General features: G+C 45.2%; 1 protein-coding gene across 2 annotated transcripts in view; it reads right to left on the bottom strand.

Annotated features, from left to right (window-relative positions):
• Positions 1–21336, bottom strand: part of MARK1 (microtubule affinity regulating kinase 1) — a 131133-nt gene extending 109797 nt beyond the window's left edge. The window contains exon 1 of one of the 2 annotated variants that reach the window (XM_075863360.1): positions 20717–21336. In XM_075863360.1, the coding sequence (XP_075719475.1) occupies positions 20717–20767 (51 nt within the window). In that variant the 5' untranslated portion in view covers positions 20768–21336. The remainder of the gene's footprint in view (positions 1–20716) is intronic. The other variant, XM_075863359.1, reaches the window with a different exon arrangement.
• Positions 21337–24132: the final 2796 nt, after the last annotated feature.

Below are 24132 nucleotides of genomic sequence, written 5' to 3'. Positions count from 1 at the left end.
ATAGGTTGCTTTGAGCAATAAGGTCAGTTTTCCAGAATTGATAACTGAGGCCCATTACTACTTTAAAGGGGTCCTCCGGACATTTAATATTGATGGCCCATCCTTAGGATAGATCAGTAGGACTCCCGCCGATCAGCTGACTTAATGGCACCACGGCGTCAAACGCTGCGTCCTCTTCATAGCCTACCAGGCAATGCGCCGCACGCGTTCACAGCGGTTGTGCCTGAGATTGCAGTTCCAGTACCATTCAAGTGATAGTAAGACTCGTCGCAGTGACCCCCACTGATCATCTGTAATCTGTGGGGAAAGTCGGCAGCAAGTGTTTAATTACCCTGCAGCGCCCCCACAGGAGAAATGAAACATTACACAGTTCTCATTTAAATCAATATCTGTCCGTAAAATGCAGTCATGCTGGGCCCTTTAGTGCAGGAGACACTCATTGCTGTTTCTTGCTCTGACTAGTCCGTAATTACGGTCCGCAATTACGGACCAATTCACTTCTATTGACCACGGATACCTTCCCGTATATTTGCAGGAAGGTATCCGGGCCGTAGAACGTCCCTCTTTTGCTTTTTACGGACAGTGCTCCCATACTTTGTATGGGAGCAATAGCTGCAAATGCTGGTGGCTGTCCACGGCTGGCCGTGCCCACAATTGCGGACCGTGATTACGTGTGCATGAGGCCAGTCAGTAAATACTCCACGGATGGGCCGCAGACTGTCAGCCGCATCTGGGAGAATGGTCCGTAAATGAAATAAATAGGACATGTCATAGGTCATTTCTACGGCCCAGACACTTACCCGTAAATATACGGGAAGGTGTCCGTGGCCCATAGCTATGAATGGATCAGTATTTTTATCCGCAATTCCAGATCCGTAATTGCGAATACAAATTACGGTCGTATGTATGAGGCCTAATATAGGGGAATTGAAAAAAAATCCTCTTAACTCAGAATTCCCTAATGGGGTGTTTAAAAATGGGTTTTCTAAAAGACTTATAAATGAAAACAAGACCCAAAAAGGACTGATCAAATTGGATTTAGAAAAAAAAAATGTATTGCATGAAACAAAAACATTCACAGACAAGAGATACACCGCATCCTCATCTGCAAGAAGAGTTCTTATAACGTATATGATGTAAGGATCTTCATATAAAGGGCAAACTCCCACAGGTTCCCTTCTCAGATACTTCGCACTTTACATGGAACATTTTTTTTTTATACACATTAGATGAATGTTGGCCGAACCTGCCAATTTCGTCAGGATCGGCCGACCATCTAATGTGTATGGGGCTTCCTAAATTCCTAAATTCAGCGCACTCCTTAACTTTGAGTCCATTGTATTAGTTATAAGGCTTTTATAGTCAAATTGCACAGTATTGCTGGGTTGCGTTTGGGCCAATAATAGAGCGGATCTGTCCATATATTATGCTTCTCTTACATAGGGCGGCATGGAATGATGACAGAACCGCCCAAAATGGCTCATCTGCCTAGTAATGCAACGACGCAGAAGGAAAAATCGATCCAATCAGAAGGCTGGGAAAGTGGGGTGACAACCTCTGGGGGAACTATAATGGTGGCCCTAAAGGTCGTTAAACAGATTTCTCAATAATTGATATAACTAAGCAAAGGTTGTATGGAATTTTTGACAACCAGACAGAAGAGGCCGACTCCAGGATCTATACTTTATTCCTATTTTTAGTGGAAAATCACTGGTTTTAAATTATTGTCTGTATCAAAGGACAGAGAACCACGGAGGATTTACAGTCACACAATTATTTGTGAGGCTGCATCCAATTACCAGCCTACCCTCAAGAAAACTATTAAATAAGACCCTTCTGGTATTCAATATTCGGTTTCATTGAAGTCAGGAGCCTCCTAGCCCTGATTTTCCTACACACATGGGACCAGCGATTAATTCAGTTTTCCATTAAAATCTTAAGTATGCAAATAAGAGCTTTGCGGCTTGCGTAATTCAGCTAAATTGCTGCAGCAATAGACGACCGGGACAATCTCCTCACTGAAAGGGTTAAGGGATCGGTACATTCAATTTTTTTACGTCAGGATTTGGCTGAATATTTTATAAGCCTGACTCATCTTCTGCACAATAGAAGGAGACAGGAGGGTATAAAATAATAGGATATTTCAGCTGCATTCACATGGAAGACATAACGTGTGAGGGAAGAGGAATTTAGGAAATCTGAAGTATCCGGAGACGGAAACCAATAAGGAAAGTCAAAAAGGGTTCGGAGCTCCTGAGATCACCTTAGCCCAATGTCTCCAGTAGGAATACCACTTGAACCCCTTAACGACCAATGACGTAACTGTACATCATGGCCGGCAAGGGGGAGTATGAAGAGCGCTCACGGGCTGAGCCGGATCTATACTGAGCAGGTGTCGGCTGTATGTTACAGCCGACACTTCACTGTACTGGCCGGGTTGCGGATCCAATCCTGGCGGTTTAACCACTTTGATGCTGCAGGGCCGGGTTTGACAGGAGCCGGTAAAAATGACAATACACTGCCATACATAGTTATAAGGGTATGTTCACATGGCTTATTTTCGGCCGTTTTTCAAGCCGTAAACGGCCGAAAAATGGGAAGCAGAACGCCTCCAAACATCTGCCCATTAATTTTGATGGGAAAAACAGCATTCTGTTCCGACTGGGATTCTTTTTTTACGCGGCCGTTTTGAAAAACGGACGTGTAAAAGAACGCCCACGAAAAAGAAGAGCATGTCACATCTTGAGCCATTTTTGGAGCCGTTTTTCATTGACTCTATGGAAAAACAGCTCCAAAAACGGACGAAAAAAACGCTGCGAAAAACGCGAGTTTGATTAAAAAACAGGCTGAAAATCAGGAGCCGTTTTCGCTTGAAAACAGCTCTGTATTTTCAGACGTTTTTAATTTTGTGTGTGAACGTACCCTTAGGGTAAAATGAGATCTCAGGCAGACAAGAGCTGCTGTCAGTTGAGCCGACAGGTCATCAATATCAGATCGGTGCGAGTCAGACTCCCGGCACCCCCACGATCGGCTGACTGAAGGGGCCAGTTTGCTAAATAAACGTCTGAAAATCAGGAGCTCTGTATTTTCAGACATTTTTTTGCTAAGAGTGTGAACATACCCTAATAGTTTATTGTGCCAGCGATCAAATGATCACTTGTTCAAGTCCCCGAGGAGACCTTAAAGGGAACCTGTCACCAGCATTTCACCTATTGAACTTTACTTATCCCTCACTGGCCGCTGCTATCAAAAGTTAATTGCCGTTATCCTCTCTCCTAAACTCCTCCTCCAACTGTAAATAACGGTCTGCAAACATTTTGCGCCTTTTACCGTAATAATCCGGTGTCCCTTTGTGCGCACACCCCAGAAGAGGACATCAATGTACAAGCGCGGGATACTGTGTGCTGGGGGAAGGCGAGGAGCTGTCAATCAAAAGTAGGGAGGCGGTGAAAACTCGGAAAGACTTGAGGAATGAAGATATGACTATTTCAAACGAAGATCTGACTCTTTTCTGCTCATTAGCATACGGTGCGGGAACACGAAAAAACTGAATACTAAAGCTACAGAGCCGACTAAGAAGACAATTATAGGTTATATAGAAATGATTTTTCACCCACTGCCACCAGGTATCGCTGGTTTAATAGGTGAAATGCTGGTGACAGGTTCCCTTTAAAGTTTTTGTTAGTATACAAAGAAAAAATTCAAAGTACCAAAAAAATACTTTTCCCATTTTACCCTAAAGTCAAAAAAAAAAGAAAAAACATAAAATGGTATTACTGCGTCTATAAAAGTCCAATAATGTAACATTATTTATCCTACACGTCGAACGCCGTAAAAAAACAAAAATACGCCTGAATTTTTTTTTTAATCTCCTAGTTCTCCCAAACAAAATGGAATAAAAACTGATCAAAAATGGTACCAATAGTAACTACAGCTTGTCCCGCAAAAAACAAGCCATCACAAAGCTCCATCGACAGAAAAATAAAAAAGTTACAGCCTGCAAAATAGAACGACACAAAACCATTTATTTGAAACAAATAGTTTATACTTTGTAAAATAAATTATATAAAATTTGGTATCGCCGTCATTGTATCGACCCGCAGAATAAAGTTAACATGTCGTTTTGACCGAACGGTGAATGCCGTGAAAGTTAAACCTAAAAAACAATGGAGGAATCGCTGTTTATTTTCCCATTCCACCCAATGTAGACAAAGAATTTTTGTTCAGCTTCCCAGTACATTATATGGTACATTAAATGGCGCTATTTATAACTACAACTTGTCCCGCAAAAAAAAAAAGCCCTCATATGGCTATGTCAACGAAAGAATAAAAAGTTATGGCTTTTGGAAGGCGGGGAGGAAAAAACTAAAATAAAAAAAGGAAAATGGCTGCGGTACTACAGACCTCACAATTAAAGTTAAAGAGTCCCTGTCACCACATTAGAAGTGCCCTGTCTTGGACATGATGTGATCGGCGCTGTAATGTAGATTACAGCAGTGTTTTTTATTTAGAAAAACGATCATTTTTGACGGAGTTATGACCTATTTTAGCTTTATGCTAATGAGTTTCTCAATGGACAACTGGGCGTGTTTTACTTTTTGGCCAAGTGGGTGTTGTACAGAGGAGTGTATGACGCTGACCAATCAGTCACCAATCAGCGTCATACACTTCTCCCCATTCATTTACACAGCACTAGCGATATAGCTATATCGCTATGTGCAGCCACATTATCACACTATAACGTTACTGTAGTGTCCTGATAATGAATATACATTACCTCCAGTACAAGGCCGTGATGTCTATTCAGAATCCTGTCACTTCGTTAACGTTTCTGTGAGATTTACAGCAAGGCAAGCGTAATCTCGCGAGATTACACTGTAAACTGTCATTTAAAACGAGATTACGCTTGACTTGCTGTAAATCTCACAGAAACGTTAGCGAAGTGTCAGGATTCTGAATACACATCACATCCTGGCTGGAGGTAATGTATATTCATTGTCAGGACACTGCAGTAATGTTAGTGTTTGTGTATGTGGCTGCACATAGCGATATAGCTATATCGCTATGTGCAGAGTAAATGAATGGAGAGAAGTGTATGACGCTGATTGGTCACCGATTGGTCAGCGTCATACACTTCTCTCCACAACGCCCACTTGGCCAAAAAGTAAAACACGCCCAGTTGTCCATTAAGAAACTCATTAGCATAAATGATAAATGATCGTATTTCTAAATAAAAAAAACACTGCTGTTATCTACATTACAGCACCGTTCACATCATGTACAAGATAGGCCACTTATAATGTGGTGACAGAGCGGGTTTTTTTCATGAAAACGTTCATACCCATTTTCTATCCCTATAGTATTTCCATATTTTAACCGTTTCCCATGTGAGTGAATTGAATGTAATATTTTCTGCCAATCTCACCAGGGGCCTTCTTCAGGTCCACTCATTACAAACACTTCATAAAAGTACAATCAGATCCATCACTTAACCTCCCAGCACATAATACAACCACAAAGCCCTCGTCCGACTAGTAATTCTGACAGATACATTAATATCTTATCCACCGCACCTGGATTTATGTCCACTTCAAGTCTCCTTATTTGCTCTTATGGAGGACTGATCCTTACATAGGAACTGAGATTGCAGCTGCCTCTAGTCTATTGAGGACCTCACATGGAACTTAGCGGACCGCAATGCGGTGTGCAATATTGTTCCGCATTGTGTACCATATTACAGGCCAAAATCGTCTGGGCATTGGCCTCACATCCCTTCTGGGCAGTCGCCGCACTGTAAAGAGATTAACACCATTTTTTTGCTCGGCTGTTTCCAGTCACTCTCTATCGAATCTTCGCTTGGATCGGGAATCAGGGTGGGAATGCTGTGCCTTTGGGGAGAAAACCCCCTTTAAGACCAGGATCACACACGCAGTTTTGGGCTCCGTTTTTCAGGCCAAACACAGGAGTGGATACAAAATAAAGCAACGCATCAGTCTTTTCTATATACCTTTCCTTCCTTTTGGATCCATTTCTGGCTTTGGCTAAGGGTATCTCTAAATAGAGCAGCCCTGACCCGGTCTCTACGCGGCCAATAACCACTTTGGGACCATGTTCGGCACGGCTGTCAACTAGCCTGATAAACGGCCCTTTACCTGCCAAATCGAGCGGTTATTAATTAATGCACCCTTTATGGACGCACGATTTTGCGGGTAAAGGGATTAACCCGCAATAACGCGTGGTTGTTGGCCGCGTCGCGACCCGGTCAGGTCCACTCCGTTTGGACTTGCCCTAAAAATAAAAACGGGGTAAGAAACTGCATCAAAATTGCATGTATGATCCTGTTCAAAAGAAGTTCTGAGATTTTTTTAAATAAAAAAGAAAGGCTAATCACCTGTTAAATCCCCCAATGCCCTAGTGACCTCCGCCGGTCCTGCAGCGATCAGGACATGTACATCATTCACGTATATCCTGCAGCCAATCACTGGCCTCAGCAGTGATGGTTGCATGTACGACACGAGACCGCTTTAGCCAGTGATTGGCTGCAGCAGTCACGTGAATGATGTATATGACGTCATCGTTGCAGGACCGGCGGGTATCACTGGAGCAACGGCGCTGCAGCGGCGAGGGATTTATTTACATTTACTGCAGTTCCTTTTTTAAAAATTTCGGACAAGCCCTTTAACGCATTGCGCTAAATTGTAAAGGAAGCAGTTCTGATAAGTAAATGATAAGAAATTGTCATTGTAGAGATAAATTATTAATAACATCAGGAAATAAATTTAAGTCTAAGCACTGCATATATAACTCTGCTGACCACTGCTAATGTAGAGTCCCTGACTGTGCGGACAGATAAGTGCGGCTATCACACAGATCAATGATCGATCGGATTACTACCAGAGGCATAGCTAAGGGTTCATGGGCACCGATGCAAAGATTCTTCATGCCCCCCCCCCCCCCCAACTTCTCATGGCCAACGGCCCGCAGCTTTCAGCTGCATCGCTGGGTCTCCTAAGTGACCCAACAATGCAGCACTAGCAGCCGGGGGCGTCACTAAGGTCTTGAAACGTTTGGGGAAATAGCCCCAATACATATGTGTCCCCCCAAAAAAAATGTGTGTATGTATATGTGTACATAGGAGACAGAATATCTATAGCACTACGACCCTATAGCTATGGATAGGATTATATACAGTGGCTCAGCAGACAATATCACACATGAAAGGATAAGGCTGGGTTCACACGACCTATTTTCAGACATATTGGAGGCGCTTTACGCCTCGAATTACGTCTGAAAAAACGGCTCCAATACGTCGGCAAACATCTGCCCATTCATTTCAATGGGTTTTACGATGTACTGTGCCGACGACCTGTCATTTTACGCGTCGCTGTCAATAGACGGCACGTAAAAATACAGCCTCGTCAAAAGAAGTGCAGGACACTTCTTCGGACGTTTTTGGAGCCGTTTTCTCATAGACTCCAATGAAAATAGCTCCAAAAACGGCCGTAAAAAACGCTGCGAAAAGCACGTCTGAAAATCAGGGGCTGTTTTCCCTTGAAAACAGCTCCGTATTTTCAGACGTTTTTTGTTAAGCGTGTGAACATACCCTTAGATATAAGGCCCAGAAGACAGTATCACACATGATGGGATTAGATACAGTAGCTCAGCAGACAGGATCACATGATAGGATTAGATACAGTGGCTCAGAAGGCAGTATCACACATGATGGGATTAGTAACACTGGATCAGCAGACAGTATCACACATGATTAGATTAGATACAGTGGCTCAGCAGACCGTATCACACATGATTGCATTAGATACAGGACTCAGCTTGCTGACATTGTGGCTCCAGCGCTGGACCCGGGAAAGGTAAGAATAACAATTATTTATGTGTGTTTGTGTTTTTTTACAGGTTCAGACGACGGACTACTTCGGATTCGAGGACGACTTCGATGACGGCTTTTTTTTTTTAATTCTCAATAAAACAGATAGCGAGGGTTGTGTTTGATTTCAATTTCAATAAAATATTGAACTCTGTGACAGAGTTCCGTTGTTTTGACGGAATCGATAGCGCAGTCGAATGTGCTATTGGTTGCGTCAAGACCAACGGAACCCTGACACAACGGTGACAAACGGAAACCTTTAGCAACGTTTCCGTCACCATGGAGATCAATGGTGATGGAAACGGAAGCTGAGGTTTCAGTTTGCCTTTCCGTTGAGGGGTTACCCGACAGAAATCTCAGATGGAACCCGTCAACGGAAGGGCAACGCTGATGTGAACACAGCCTAACACATATGGTAGGCTTAGATACAGGGCCCCTAAGTGCATGTGTGATAGTTTGTTGGACCCTGTATCTAAGCCTAAGGTAGGCATAGATACAGGGTCCAGCAGACAGTAATCTTATACAGTATAAGACTACTGTCTGCTGGGGCCCTGTATCAAAGCCTACCACATGGTAGGCTTAAAAGGGGATGTCCAGTCCCTAAACATTGATGGGTCGGGGTCCGACTCCCGGGACCCCCGCCAATCAGTGCTCGTGTGAGCACTGCTTCCCCTTCATTTTCCTTACTTGCTGAGGCCTCATGCACACGACCGTAAAAACACACGTTATTGCGGGTCGTAATTACGACCCGCAATAACGGGCCCATAGACTTCTGTTAGTCACGGGTACCTTCCCGTTTTCTCACGGGAAGGTGCCCGTGCCGTTAAAAAAATAGAACATGTTCTATTTTTTCATTTTACGGGCCGTGCTGCTATAATTTATAATGGCAGCATGGCTCGCAAAAGCGGCCGGCTGCCCGTGCCCGGCCGTGCTCGTAATTACTCGTGTGCATGAGGCCTCACACTGTGAATCTATAGTAAATAGTGAATCTATAGTAACTTTTCACTGATGTGATGCGGGGGGCTGCGGGCCCCCCTGGCTTCGGGGCCTGGTCGCAATTGCAAACGCTGCGACTTTTATAGTTACGCCACGGATTACTACATTCGCAGCAGTTCAGTTTCCGGCTGCTTCTTTCTAGTAGATCTTGACAGAAAACATAAGACATAAAAGAGTCTTCTAGTTTTAGCTAAATAAAATCTAATTACTCATTGTATAACGAGAAGTTATGCAGCTTTCTAATAAACTTTGTAGATCAATCCCTTGCAGCTTTCAAGGTATCTGCAGTCAGTGGATGGAAACATCCCCGTTTACAAAGCCGCCCTGATCATATCCTGCTGAAACGGCTGCACAGGTCATTGCAATTTATGGCTGTATTCACATGTGATGTGAGGGTATGTTTACATGTTCAGGATTTGACATGGATTTTTAAAAGAATCCGCGGCTGAATTTCAGATTTCTACCACGGATGTGAAAGAAGATCCGCACGCGGATTAGCCCCGTTGTAATTTAATAGGGCTAATCCGTGGCTTTTCGATTAAGAATTTGCGTATAGTCATTAATCCGCATGGATTTGAATAGGTACAAAATACCCTATCCACTTGCTTTGAATGTTGAATGTGAGCGGATTCCGCGCCTATATCCTCACGAACGTGTCCTTAAAGCCGTGGTCTTTGCCACAATTTTTCATGTATTTTTTTAGGCCTCATGCACACGACCGTAGTGTTTTTCTGGTCCGCAAATTCCAGGACCGTGTTCCGTGAAATGTCATCCGCAGTTCATCCGTATGTAATCCGCAAAATGCGGATGAAAAAAAAAAAGCCTAGGTAAAACAGGATGACGACAGAACTCATTCCCGGTCGTCGCCTAGCAACACTTCCGCAAATCCGCAAAACTGCGGATGACACACGGAGGTGTATCCGCAATTTCCACGGGCCCATTGACTTCTATTGGCATGTCCGCATCGAATTTGCGGGCCGTAATAAGACATGTCCTGAGTTTCTGCGGCACGGATTTGCGGACATGCGGAGACCCGTGAAAACACGGATAGTGTGTATGGGCCCATAGAAATGAATGGGTCCGCAATTCTCCCGTGGATTTGCGGGGGAATTGCGGACGCAAAAACACGGTCATGTGCATGGGGCCTAAAACTTATCACCATCACTTAAAAAAACAAAAAACAGAAAATAACTAATCAAAAACGTGTGAATACAGTCTATCAGACCTCTCTCTTCTATTGAGCCCTGCAGCTGTGTGAGCAGGACAGGTTTTCAGGTATTAAATCTAAACAATGGGCCTCATTTTTAAAAATCATTTAACAGTAACCCTGGCCTTGTTGCCCATAGCAACCAATGAGAACACAGCTTTCATTTCTGAAACGGCTTTCGAAAAATGAAAGCTGTGCTGTGATTGGTTGCTATGGGCAACAAGGCCAGGGTTACTGTTGGGACACATTCACACTGGGTGGAATTTCATCCTGGTCATTAAAATAAAGAACAGAAAAAACCTTAAGGCCCTGTTCACACTGAGTTTTTTGACGCGGAAACCAACAGCCGAAAACGACTCCCATTGATTTCAATGGAAAGCGGAGGCGTTTTTTTCCCGCGAGCGGTAAAACCAGCTCGCGGGAAGAAGAAGCGACATGCCCTGTCTTCGGGCGTTTATGTCACTGACCTCCCATTGACATCAATGGCTGCGGGAGAAAAACGCAGCGAAAAACGCAGCAAACGGCTGTGTGAACAGGGCCTTATATTGTAAAGGTAAACAACATTTTACATATTACACATAATGTTCAGTAACTTTACTTGTGACTGATCTTCACTTACATTAGGCCATACGCCTCATCACACGACTGAGTGTGCCGTCCGAGTCCCGTCAGTGATCTGAGGAAAGATAGGATATGTTCTATCTTTCCTCGGATCGGAGACTCGGACCATATTTCACGGACCCGATTCACCCGTCAAAGTGAACGGGTCCGTGAAGATTATCGGGTGCCACTCGGATGCCCAAAAAACGGCCCAAGTGGCACAACGGTCGTGTGCAAGAGAGATCTTAGGCTCCATTCCCACTTGATGGATCTGACAAGAATTTCAGCGCAAACCCTGCCCCCGAAATCCTCATCAAATCGTCCTTCGATGCATGTGAATGAGGTTTTTGTAACCCTGTTCACATGCTTTAGAAAATGCAGTGGATCCACGGAAAAAAAAGAATTTACGAGAAAAATAAGCATGTTCATTATTCTCGCAGATTCCGCACGAGAAGCCACGGATTAGCCCATTTAAATAGGGCTAACAATCGAGCGTATCCACGCGGCTGCGGCACATGAACTGCATATTTGCAGCAGATATCCGATTGTCAACCTTCGATTTCTGTTGCGACTCCTTTTGTGAAAGGCATAGGCCCTAGGCATAACAGTTCATAGGTGGGGCTCCTCCACTCGGGACCACCTCAGTCAAAATGGAAAACTGCTTTGTAAGAGCGGCACCCATTCTGGGCAACCAGGCTAGTCCATGCTATACATAGATGGACATAGTAGTACATACTACATAGTCCTACATACTACAATACTACATTTCTCCTGCGTTCGCCACTGCAGGGGGAAAGCCTGGCCAGATGCGGCTGATCACTGGTGGTTAGAAAAGCTCGTCAGTCGCTAATTAGCCGCTCCTGGAACCCCAGGACATCAGTTGTTAGGTTAGGTTCACACTGCGATAAAGCTTCTGACGTATAAGTTAAACGGAGGCTGTGACGGATGCCTAAGGGTATGTTCAGGCGTAATTCATGCGTTTTACGCCTGAAAAAACGCCCCTAATACGCCTACAAACATCTGCCCATTGAAATCAATGGGAAAAACAGCATTTAGTTCATACGGGGCATCTTTTTAACACCTCGGTTTTAAAAAAACGGAGCACAAAAAGACGCTCCGTAAAAAGAAGTAGCATGTCACTTCTTAAGGCTGGGTTCACACGACCTATTTTCAGACGTAAACGAGGCGTATTATGCCTCGTTTTACGTCTGAAAATAGGGCTACAATACGTCGGCAAACATCTGCCCATTCATTTGAATGGGTTTGCCGACGTATTGTGCAGACAACCTGTAATTTACGCGTCGTCGTTTGACAGCTGTCAAACAACAACGCGTAAATGGACTGCCTCGACAAAGAAGTGCAGGACACTTCTTTGCCACGTAATTTGAGCTGTTCTTCATTGAACTCAATGAAGCACAGCTCAAGATTTACGAGCGTCTCAGACGGCTCGCAAAATGCGAGGAGGAGCATTTACGTGTGAAACGAGGCAGCTGTTAACAGTCTGTCTTTTCACACGTAAATGCCTCTCATCGTGTGAACATACCCTGGGGCGTTTTTTGGAGCTGATTTTCCATTGAACACTATGAAAAATGCCTCCAAAAACACCTCAAAAGAAGCTCCAAATTTAATTTTCAGCTTCAAAAACGGCTGAAAATCAGAGGGTGTTTTCTCCGAAATCAGCTCTGTAATTTCAGACGTATATTGCTAAGCCGTGTGAACATACCCGAACAGTGGCATCCGTCACCCATAGGCTAATAGGGTATCAGTTTAACGTTTTTACAGTGTACGACAAGAAGAAATAGCGCAGTCTACTACACTTTTTGCAGGAATACTAATGTATACCAGTCAGACGGAGGTGAAAAGGACACTCTTTGGGCCTTCAAAAGAAAATGGCGATAGCACATTGCCAACACCAAAGTCACTCTTTTGGCCTCCATCTGACTAATCGAGCCCTATGGACACGTTTAGCGAGCACGTTGGGAGCTTTCCTGTTACTACATGCTAAAGGGAGAAACGGAGTGTGAATGGACTCTTTATCAAGCCACACATTTTTCCTAGAGCACCCACTACAGGGGAAATGCAGTATTGTATGGCACCCATTCAATGGGTGACCATGTTTTACCTAGCCAGGCCATGCCACCTTACCTTAAGGCCATATATAGCGACTGATGTGATGCTGCCCTGCAGTCAAAAAAAAAATCGCAAACGCATGTGGCTAATGGGTATACGTTTTGTTTTTTTCCAGTTAAAGCATGTTAAATACCTGTAATAACCGCACCGCAAAAACGGCTGCATTTTTTACCAGTATCTAGACCATGCTTTAGGCTATGTTCACATCTGCGTCGGAGGCTCCGTTAGGGACCTCCGTCGCAGATCCGGCAGATTTTGCAGGAGTTTACCAGAGACAATAGCGCAGCATGCTGCGCTATTGTGTTCAGTGAAATCACGGACACCCGGACGGAGAGCCAGCGGAACCCATTAAAGTCAATGGGTTCCGTCGGCAACCCGCAGTATCAGTTGTGCAACGGAACCGTTTGTTCTGTCATTTCCTTGTTCTGCTCCACTGTCGGAGCAGAACAACGGAACACACCAACACAGGTGTGAACTCAGCCTTACCTGTAAAAATTGCATGGCCATGAACTGCATTGCAAAACCACAATAATGTTTTTTCGCCGCAGCTACACGTGGCCTCACCCTTACCGCGGTTATGACCTTGAGATACAAATAAAATATTAAGATCCAGTAAGTGCTGCCTTATGTAATACCCGGCCCAGACAGATAATAATACTAGTCAGGTGAACCGTTCCTGGAGGAAGGCTGAGCTCCGGGCAGAGATCCAGTTTAACAATTAGTACCTGCCTTTGGGCAATTACAAGATAATTGCGCGATTCCACCCTTGCTTCACTATGTCTGGCATAGCCTAGTTTGGGAAACTTTGTGAAATTCTCTGTCAGAAAGTCCCTGAATGATTTATGGACAGGGAATCCTCATTGAAGTTCAGTCATAAACTGCAGCTAACGGAATCAGTCGGCGTCCGTCATATTACCCCCTCCCATCCCCCACACACAACCCGGATACATAAGCAAGATGCAATCATTTCCTAGCATTTGAATCCCGTAGCCCCTGGCTGTGTGAAACAGGCATAAAGGTCCCATTACACATGGCGATCGACGATATAGCGAGTCGTTAATGTTTGAAAAATATGCATTTAGAATCGTATCGTTTGCTTTCCGAAATTTCTACAGTTTTTGAGATAGATTGTCTTTGCTCTTTTGAGAATTCACACAAAGATATTTGTGCATGAAGATGGAGGGTACGGGTGTGAGAAAGGTGTGTAGAAATGCACATTGTACCACCTACTAGACCACCATTGTACCACCTACTAGACCACCATTGTACCACCTACTAGACCACCATTGTACCACCTACTAGACCACCATTGTACCACCTACTAGACCACCATTGTACCACCTACTAGACCACCATTGTACCACCTACTAGACCACCATTGTACCACCTACTAGACCACCATTGTACCACGTACTAGACCACCATCATACCACCTACTAGACCACCATTGTACCACCTACTAGACCACCATTGTACCACCTACTAGACCACCATTGTACCACCTACTAGACCACCATCATACCACCTACTAGACCATCATTGTACCACCTACTAGACCACCATTGTACCACCTACCGGACCACCATTGTACCACCTACTAGACCACCCTCCAGAGTACAGTCTCCATTGTGATTCATTGTGTACGGTATTCAGTGGAGAGCCTGCTGATAGGCGAGCAATATGACGAGTCTTTGACCTTTGAATTTCGGGTCGGCCGGCAGTGGACTGTCAGCCGCGAGCCACCCGCAAATCGCGGGCCATGCAAATGGCCGCGGCCATTATTTTCAATGAGCCCGGACCGCAGACGACCGTAATAAGACGTGTCCGTTCTTTCTGCGGTGCGGGCTCCCGGGCCATGCACAGACCGTAAAAACTACGGTCGTGTGCATGGCCCCATAGAAATGAATGGGGCCGCAATTGTCCCATGGATTTTCGGGGGAATTGCGGCCGCAAAAGCACGTTCGTGTGCATGGGACCTGTGTTCGAAAACTTTTTGAACTCCTTTTTAACAGGTGCCTATAGTCACGTATTTCTGGTTCATTGACCAACGGCAAAGCAGCTCATGGGCCGTATTCATTTTAATGACCAGGTCTCAGCCATAAAAGATTCGATCAATGACAAACAAGCAATTTCTCGCTGATCGTGCAATCACTGCTCAGGTTTACACTGACTGGCCAATGATTGCAAACTTTTTGTTGAGATTTTGAAATTTTACACAATAATCGCCCAGTGTTAAAGGCCCCTTAGGGCACGTTGAGACGTGGCAGATTTGCTGCAACATCTGCCACGTCTAGATGCCACCCTCTAATATATGCGGATTCTGCAGCAGATTCGTTGGGTAACTGCCACACATTTGTGGCAAAATCTGCAGCGGAAATTGTCTGCCATGTATGTACAAGCCCTTAGGCTGGGGCTTCTTCTCACGTTCTGTCATAAGAGCGGTAGCATGGCACTTGCAATGTCCATGTAACTGCGGCGCAATGTAAAAAGTCAGGCAATATCACATGTAAATGCAATTTTCTAAGCAGTCTGTCGTCTTTAGGGAAGAGAAAATAAAAAGGCGCAAGTAAAAATGTGCTTGAAAATGTCAAATCCTGGAATCCTACTTAGAGTCCCGGCCCAAAGTTTAATCACCTCGGACTAAGAAAAATACAAGCGTTAAGTGACACAGCTTCTGGTATGTAAAATGTCAGCTTATATTAGTAGGGGGACTCTAAAATGACAATCCTTGGGCTCTCAGCTGTGCCAAGTCAATCAACATAAAGGGCACTCTCTTGGCCTGTTGCTGAACCTTTGAAGGTGTGAGGTGCAGGACCGGTCTACAGTGTCATTAATATAAGTCATACCAAGAGCCACAAGTGGTAAGTCCGGCATATAACTTTGTCAACGTTGAGAGATCCCTTTAAAAAAACTTTCGAACCCTTGTCTAAATGACCGAAACGTTCTATTCATGTCGACATATGAACTAGAAAACTCTTCATACAAAAATTGTGAAAAAGAGATACATAACACATAAAATCAACGAAAGGATACGGATTGAAAAAAAAACATCAAAACTATGAGCCCTTAGATCCCCCTCTTCTGTCATTTCGGGGGAGACAGGGTGACAACCAATATGGCCGCCTTTACAGATTCGAAAGCAGGTGACTGATATAGCAGCACTTCTATACAAAATACCAGTAAAATAGTTTTCTTATTATAAAATAAAATGCATATGTTATGAAGGTCATCTTGATGGGGTGTGCGGATCCTCCCCAATGACCAGATCGAACGAGTACCATCATAAATGTTGATGTGTCTAATGAAAACAATGGGACTTAAACTGGAAAGGGGTCCAGCAAACCATTGGAAATCTGCAGATAGGTAAGAAAGTTTGGGGAAATCCAAAATTTGCATTGCTCCCACATGTAACGAAGGTGGCCCTGATAATTACAACATACTAAAGGGATATTCCCATCGTAGAAAGTGATGGCAATTCAAGAAATGCCATCACCTTATGATCAGTGGGAAAGCGACCTCTGGGACCCCCAAAGAAACTAAGAATTATGGGGCCGCAGCTCTGATTTAGTTCTGTGTCCACTTTTCCGTTTTCCCTGCAAAGAAGCGCAACGGGATGTTCAGGGAACTGCAGTCGGCCCCATTCAATTGAATTCCCCGCACAGTCCCCTGCACAACGGGTGGACGTGGTCCTCTGCACAACGGGTGGACATGGTCCTCTGCACAAGGGTGGACGTGGTCCCCTGCACAACGGGTGGACGTGGTACCGCTGAACAGGGAAAAATAGTAAAGGGGACGCAGCCCCGAAATCTTCAAACCAAGAAACCTCAGTCAGAGGTTTCGATAATTTCATTGATTTCGAAGGTAAGAATCCTCCCATGTGGTCACCTCTCCATGAAACTACGAAGCGGGTCTCCCTCTTTCTCAGTGAGGTTTCGAGCTGCCAGACACCTATCCATCACACTTTTATGACATGTCTAAGTGAGATGTCTTGCTGAAAACCCCTATATATGGGAACCTACAAGTGAGACCTGTTTGACAATATCAGTGTGGGTCCCAGTTTAGGACCCTTACCGCTGCGACCTACAAGTGACATCCCTTAAAATTCAACATACTGATAAAAGTCAGAAAAATCAAACAGGTCCTTTCAGTCTTTATCAGGAGAAACCTCAACAGGTTACTCCCGCAAGGCATCTGGAGGCTAAAAAAATGCATTGCATCATTGCTGAAATCCTATATATAGCTGGCGCGATGATATATAGAAATGTCAGGATGGTCGTCACAGAATACCAGCTGAAAACCCACGGAGCCTCGCCGGTATTACAACCATAAAACTCAACCCAAAAACAAACACAACTGCTACAACGCAACAGTAAAGAGTTTAATTTGAGGATCCTTGTCAAATCCCCATCGACATCAAATCCCATAATTATCACGTTGAGCCAGAAAAGTACACCCCATATCATCGCCCTCTGTATGACGGCGGACATGAAAAGCACAAGAATGAGGCTGAACCATTTTGCAGGTACCTGATGGGCGAAATGAATTCAGGAATTTGAGAGATAAGCAGATTGTAGGAGGCCGATGGAGTGATGTAATTTCCTCATGATGTACGAACAAAGGGGGGACTATCTGAAAATCAGTGAAAGGCCTTCAACGTGTCTTATGCTTCGTGTTTCCACTTCTGTTGCCGAGACGAATAGAAAAGGTGAATGTTTTTGGTTTCCAAAAATAACGTTCATGATGCAATACTTCAAATGGTCTATCCCCGATGCAATACTGTACAGCGTAAACATCTGCACCATGGCTGGACCACCTTAATCAACACTAGCCCCGCGTGTATATATCCCACACAACGGCAACAAAGGATCCTGCGGCGGAAATTTTTGAAATTCCCAACGTAAACAAACCTTATTGAAGATAATTATATGTATGCAACAAACGGACATAGGCGCGCTCATCAAATCGCATCATTTCCCATTATTCAGTAGAGATGTACACTCCGGCTCTCTGAGGGTTAATTAAAAGGATCCGTACAGACTGGCATCGCTCATAAGACGCAGACGGTCACCTCAGAGGGGGGGGGGTCTTAACTATCTTATCCGTTTACCTTCGCTACATCGGTTAATTAAGAGTCAGTATGGATGACAATAGTTTAATCATATTTCTCGGGGGATCGGCGTTAGTTAAATCATAGACATCAAGTACTCGTAAGGTTAACCCTTTCGTGTAGCATTAAAGATACCACGACCTGGCGTGTTGAAGAATCCCTCTATCAAGATGACGGTGCATTTACCACCATCCCCAATAGTGGTTGCAGATGAAAATGGATGACTTGAACTTTGCTGTCATCACATCACGCTGCCGGGATATTGTGAATGTTGTGCTGAAATAAGCTGCACGACAGGTGGAAATGGAGGTTGGCATCTGCGCCTTGGAGTCGGCTATAAACACAAGGATTTGCAACTGATCGGACAACTGTTCCAATATTTGTTCTCTTCAGAGCGAGCAGTTCCAATTTTGTTCCCTACAGAATGGCTGATCCCATATGTGTTCCCTTCAGAGTAAGCGCTCCTTCAATACGCATTCCTTCTCGAAAGAGCGTCCCAATATGCGTTTCTTTCACAGCAACCACTTCAACACGCGTTCACTTTAGAGCGACCGTCACGATGTTTCCCTTCACAACGACCGTTCCGATGTTTCCCTTCACAGCGACTGTTCCGATGTTTCCCTTCACAGCGACCGTTACGACGTTTCCCTTCACAGCTACCGTAATGATATGTGTTTCCCTTCACAACTACTATTCCGATGTGTTTCCTTTCACAGCGACCGTTACGATGATTCCCTTCACAGCGACCGTTACGATGATTCCCTTCACAGCGACCGTTACGATGTTTCCCTTCACAACTACTATTCCGATATGTGTTTCCCTTCACAGCAACCGTTCCAATACGTGTTCCCTTCCGAGTAAGCGCTCCTTGTGAGCATTTAAATATGCGTTCCTTTTCAAAAAAGTGTCCCAATGTGTTCCTTTCATAGCAAGCAATCATTTCAATATGTGTTCCCTTCACAAGGACCGTTCCGATGTGTTTCCCTTCACAACGACCGTTCCGAGATGCGTTTCCCTTCACAACGACCGTTCCGAGATGCGTTTCCCTTCACAACGACCGTTCCGATGTGTTTCCCTTCACAACGACCGTTCCGATGTGTTTCCCTTCACAACGACCGTTCCGAGATGCGTTTCCCTTCACAACGACCGTTCCGATCTGTTCCCTTCACAACGACCGTTCCGATGTGTTCCCTTCACAACGACCGTTCCGAGATGCGTTTCCCTTCACAATGACCGTTCCGATGTGTTCCCTTCACAACGACCGTTCCGAGATGCGTTTCCCTTCACAACGACCGTTCCGATGTGTTCCCTTCACAACGACCGTTCCGAGATGCGTTTCCCTTCACAACGACTGTTCCGATGTGTTCCCTTCACAACGACCGTTCCGAGATGCGTTTCCCTTCACAATGACCGTTCCGATGTGTTTCCCTTCACAACGACCGTTCCGATGTGTTTCCCTTCACAATGACCGTTCCGATGTGTTCCCTTCACAACGACCGTTCCGAGATGTGTTTCCCTTCACAACGACCGTTCCGATGTGTTCCCTTCACAACGACCGTTCCGAGATGCGTTTCCCTTCACAATGACCGTTCCGATGTGTTTCCCTTCACAACGACCGTTCCGATGTGTTTCCCTTCACAACGACCGTTCCGAGATGCGTTTCCCTTCACAACGACCGTTCCGATGTGTTCCCTTCACAACGACCTTTCCGATGTGTTCCCTTTCGAACAACCGTTCCGATGTGTACCCTACAGAGCGACCGTCCTGATTTGCGTTTCTCTTCAGAACGATCGTTCTGATATGTGTGTTCTTCAGAGCGAGCGTCCCATATTTCACTTTAGAAGAAACGTTCCAATAACGGCATGCACGCACAGATATTTTTAAGCAATCAAGAAAAAAAAATGGAAAATATTTAATTAAAACTAATGGGAAATTCTCGCCCGATTAGCGTTCAATACTCTTCTAGTATTAACCAAGAAAATTTCTGAAGCTTGTCCGATAAAGTCCCCGCCAGATAAAGTTTCAGACCAATCAACCAGATTTCAAGCGGTCGGAGAGTATCATTTTGTCACCGCGCGCAGATTAATCATTAGAAACGCTAAGAATTATTCGTCTTTTACCTCAGATTTGGTGATTAAGATTAGCGCTAATTATCAGTCCGTCTATGACCATTACACAATTTCCGCTCCAGGACTAATCATTATTTCAACCAAACCGATGTGTCACTTATTATATGTGACGATTATTAATCGGTCAATTCGACCGTATTATCGGTGCGCCTACGATAATTAGCGCTGGTGACAGTGACAAATAATCAGTCATATTGTTGGCACGCTTGTGGCTATTTGCCTCCATGTTATCGATATCAGTCCATGACTGGATTATTAATAGAACTATTGCTAATTATCCGTCATATTATAACCGCCTCTATGGCTGCTCGTCACCACAGATTATTAGTACCAGACAAATGATCAGTCCCCTGTGGCCATATTGATAGCCATAAACCATGACCCCAGCACATGGACTCTGTCACAACAAGGGTTAAACTGGAAGGAACCCATATTGTTCTATTACATCCAAGCTGGGGCAAACCGGAAGATTCCATTAACGGCCGGGATATAGGGGTTAATGGACAGTCCCCCACGTCCCTTTTTTATAGGCCCCCTATGATTACTGTCATTATACATGCCCCCTCCCCTTCCTTTTCCCATCCATTTATTCCCAGAGAATTCCCTAAATGGCCTACCTCACACCCCCCCCCCTCCAGAGTGGACTCGCCCGCAGGGCTACTCACATTCTCTGTGTCCCGCTCGTTTACTGTCGGCAATGGCGTCCTGGCTGACATCTTGAGAGGGAGCGCTAGAGCTCAGTGTCCCCACCTCCTCCTCCTCCAGGCCCCGAGCTGCCTCTATCAATTGTCCCCCCAAGCGGCACACGTTATCACAAAGCAATAAATATAAATGTCAGTAAATGCAGACAACGGTCTCCTCCACAATCACAGCATCCCTTCCTGGGGGGGAGCTGAAAGAATGGGGTGTCCCCACCCCTGCTTCAGGCTGAGGTGTCCTCATTCCCTGCAGGTGACATCCAAGGCTGGGAAGAAGCTGAGGTGTTGCTGTTGCATCACTGGCTCCAATGCAATGTAGAAAAAAAAAAAAAAAAAACAATAAATCCAGTGCAATGTAAAATCAATCCAATGCAAATAAATCCAATGCAAAAAAATAAAGAGAATAATCCAATATGTAGATTAATAAGTGGTATATGAAGGTGTCATGGAGGGAGGAGGCTGCTCCGGCTCAGGCTGGAGAGAGCACAGGGAGATTTCTCTCACATCTAAAGCAAATCAGCCCTGCAGATAGATCTCCTCCTCCTCCAGGACAGCAAATCCAAGGCGGCTAGCTGTACTCTCATCCTCCTCCTCCTCTCCCTGCCTGCCTCCTCTGTCCAGGAAGAGAACAACTACTTCCAGTGGGATCATCAGGAGGGAGGGGGGCTCCTTGCTGCCGTCTGGCTAGGACTTGGTCCCTCAGAAAATGACGCAGGACTAAACGCGATTCGTCACTTCAGACCATAACGGCGCAATGAACCCATATTTATAACACACGCACGCACCCTTTTTTAGTCTTGTTCTGCAACTAAAGGGGCGAGGCGACTGCGCGACAAAATTATAGATTTATTTTTGAGTCAAAATATTTGCCAGCCTGCGATGGTGTAAGGCCTTATTTACACGAGCGGGTTGTGCGTCCGTGGGACGGCCGTTGAAACAGCGGCCGTCCCACGGACCTTTGTAATTCAGTGTGGCCGTTCACACAACCGTTGTATCAACGGGCCGTGTGAAGGGTCCGTGGGAAAATAGGACATGTCCTATTTTTCCACGCTTCACGCATCCCTTCACAGACTCTCAACTATGGGGGATGCGTCATAACGCGTCCCGCAGCGCCGAGCACGGATGCACCTCGGACGTGAAAAACTGACGTTTTTTACGTCCGAGGTGCGCAACACTCGTGTGAATAAGGCCTAAGGAAGAGAAATGTGTCTAGTGAGTTGGAACAGTTTGTACTAAATTAGAAAGGACACAATTAAAAACTAAAGCCCAGTTCACACTTAGGGCTTATTTACACGAACGTGCTATACGTCCGTGCAACCTGCGTGGTTTTCACGCGGGTCGCACGGACCTATGCAAGTCTATGGGGCCGTGCAGACAGTCCGTGAGTTTCGCGCAGCGTGATTCCGCTGCGTAAAACTCACGACATGTTCTATATTTCTGCGTTTTTCCCTCCATCACGCACCCATTGAAGTCAATGGGTGCGTGAAAATCACGCATGCCACACGAGCGTGATTCGCGCACCAGCTGTCAAACTGTGACTGTAAACAGAAAAACACCACGTGCTTTTCTGTTTACAAACATCCAAACGGAGTGTCATAAAGATGGCGGCTGCGCGAAAAGCACGCAACCGCGCACCATACGCAGCTGACACATGGAGCTTTCAAGTGCCTTTTGCGCACGCAAAACGCAGCGGTTTTTGCGTGCGCAAAACGCACACGCTTGTGTAAATCCGCCCTTAGTTTTTGGACGCTGATTTTGAAGCGGAAACTGCAACGGAATCAGCAACAAAAAACGCTCTGAATCTCCCCCCATTGATTTCAGTTGGAGGTTACGGCCCTGTTCACACTGCAGGCAGAAAAAATTCCTTCAGGAATTTTAAGGCAGATTTTGAACGGCCTGCACGTAATTTTTCCAGCGGAAAACTCTTTGAAACGAGTGCCACAGGTTTTCTGCCTCCCATTGATTTCAATGTGAGGTCAGAGGCGGAAAACGCAGGATATGCCGCTTCTTTTTTCCATGAGCGCCAAAAGCCACCCGTGAAAAAAATGCCTCTACCTCCCATTGAAATCAATGGGGGGCAATTTAAGCCGTTTCTTGGTGCTGTCTCCGACGCGGTTTCCGCATCAAAATCAGCGCAAAAAAAACTGTGTGAGCTGACCCCTGAGGTGTTTGATGTCCGCTTGAGGAAAGAAAAAGCATCATGACTTATCTTGGAGCGGAGTCTGCTAAGGCTATGTTCACATCTGCATCGGAGCTTCCCTTCCATCAAAGATTCCGTCACTTTTGCTGGACATAATAGCGACAGCTTGCAGAGTTATTTTATCCAGCAAAATTACGGAAACCTGACGGAACCCGTTAAAGTCAATAGGTTCCGTCGTGCGCAGTTGGTTTCCGTCATGTGATGGATCCAGCACTTCCATTTTTTATGTTATTCTATTTCTCTGACGGAACAGAATTACGGAAATCGTAGCGCAGATGTGAACAGACCCTTAAATTTTTGTGTTTGAACTCCTCACAATTTTGAAACTATCTGCTTGCTATCAGTGAATGGAAACATTACTTCTCTCAGGTAGGGTCAGACTAGCCCACTAGAGTTACGTGAGGATCCTCCGATCCCAGGCCCACGCTCTGACATAATATTGAGCCCCATAGGTCCAGCAGAAGACAATCCATTTAAAGGTCTATTTCTTAGGCTTTGTTCACATCTGCGCTAGGGCTCCGTTTCGTCTGAGCTTTCCGTTAGAACGGAGCCCTGACAGACACAAACCGAAACCATAGGCTTCCGTTTCCATCACCATTGATTTCGGTGCCAATGGTTTCCATTTGTCTCCGTTGTGCAAGGGTTCCGTCGTTTCGACGGAATGAATAGCGCAGTTCACTGCGGCATTGCACCAAATTGTGGTGCAGTTTTTCGGCCGGAATGTCCACTGCGGAAAACTCCACTAGAAAAAAAACCTATACTTACCCGTAGCCATGGCGATGCGTCCCTCAGATATCCTGCAGCCCGGCCTCGTGGGATGACGTTTCATCCCATGTGACTGCTGCACCCTGTGATTGGCTTCAGCAGTCACATGGGATGAAAATGAAACGTCATCCCTAGAGGCTGAGCTGGATGCAGGAGCATAGAGATCTGGGTAAGTATAATCTTTTTTTTTCTGACTTGCGATTTTTGTCGGCCACTCCGCCGCAAAAATCGCAACATCTTTTATTTGTTGCAGGTTTTACCTCCCCATTAAATTCAATGGGGAAAACCCACAACAGAAAGCCAGCGATTTCGCAGCATAAATTTACATGCTGCGGATTAAAAAACCGAACAATTTATGAGCGTTTTTTTGGCTGTTTTTTTACGCAGCGTGGGGATGAGATTTGTTCACATCTCATTG

The sequence above is a fragment of the Rhinoderma darwinii genome, chromosome 4 (genome assembly GCF_050947455.1).
Source record: "Rhinoderma darwinii isolate aRhiDar2 chromosome 4, aRhiDar2.hap1, whole genome shotgun sequence".
Lineage (NCBI taxonomy): Eukaryota > Metazoa > Chordata > Amphibia > Anura > Rhinodermatidae > Rhinoderma > Rhinoderma darwinii.
Note: the sequence above shows the minus strand (reverse complement) of the source record. Positions and strands in the feature narration are given on the sequence as shown.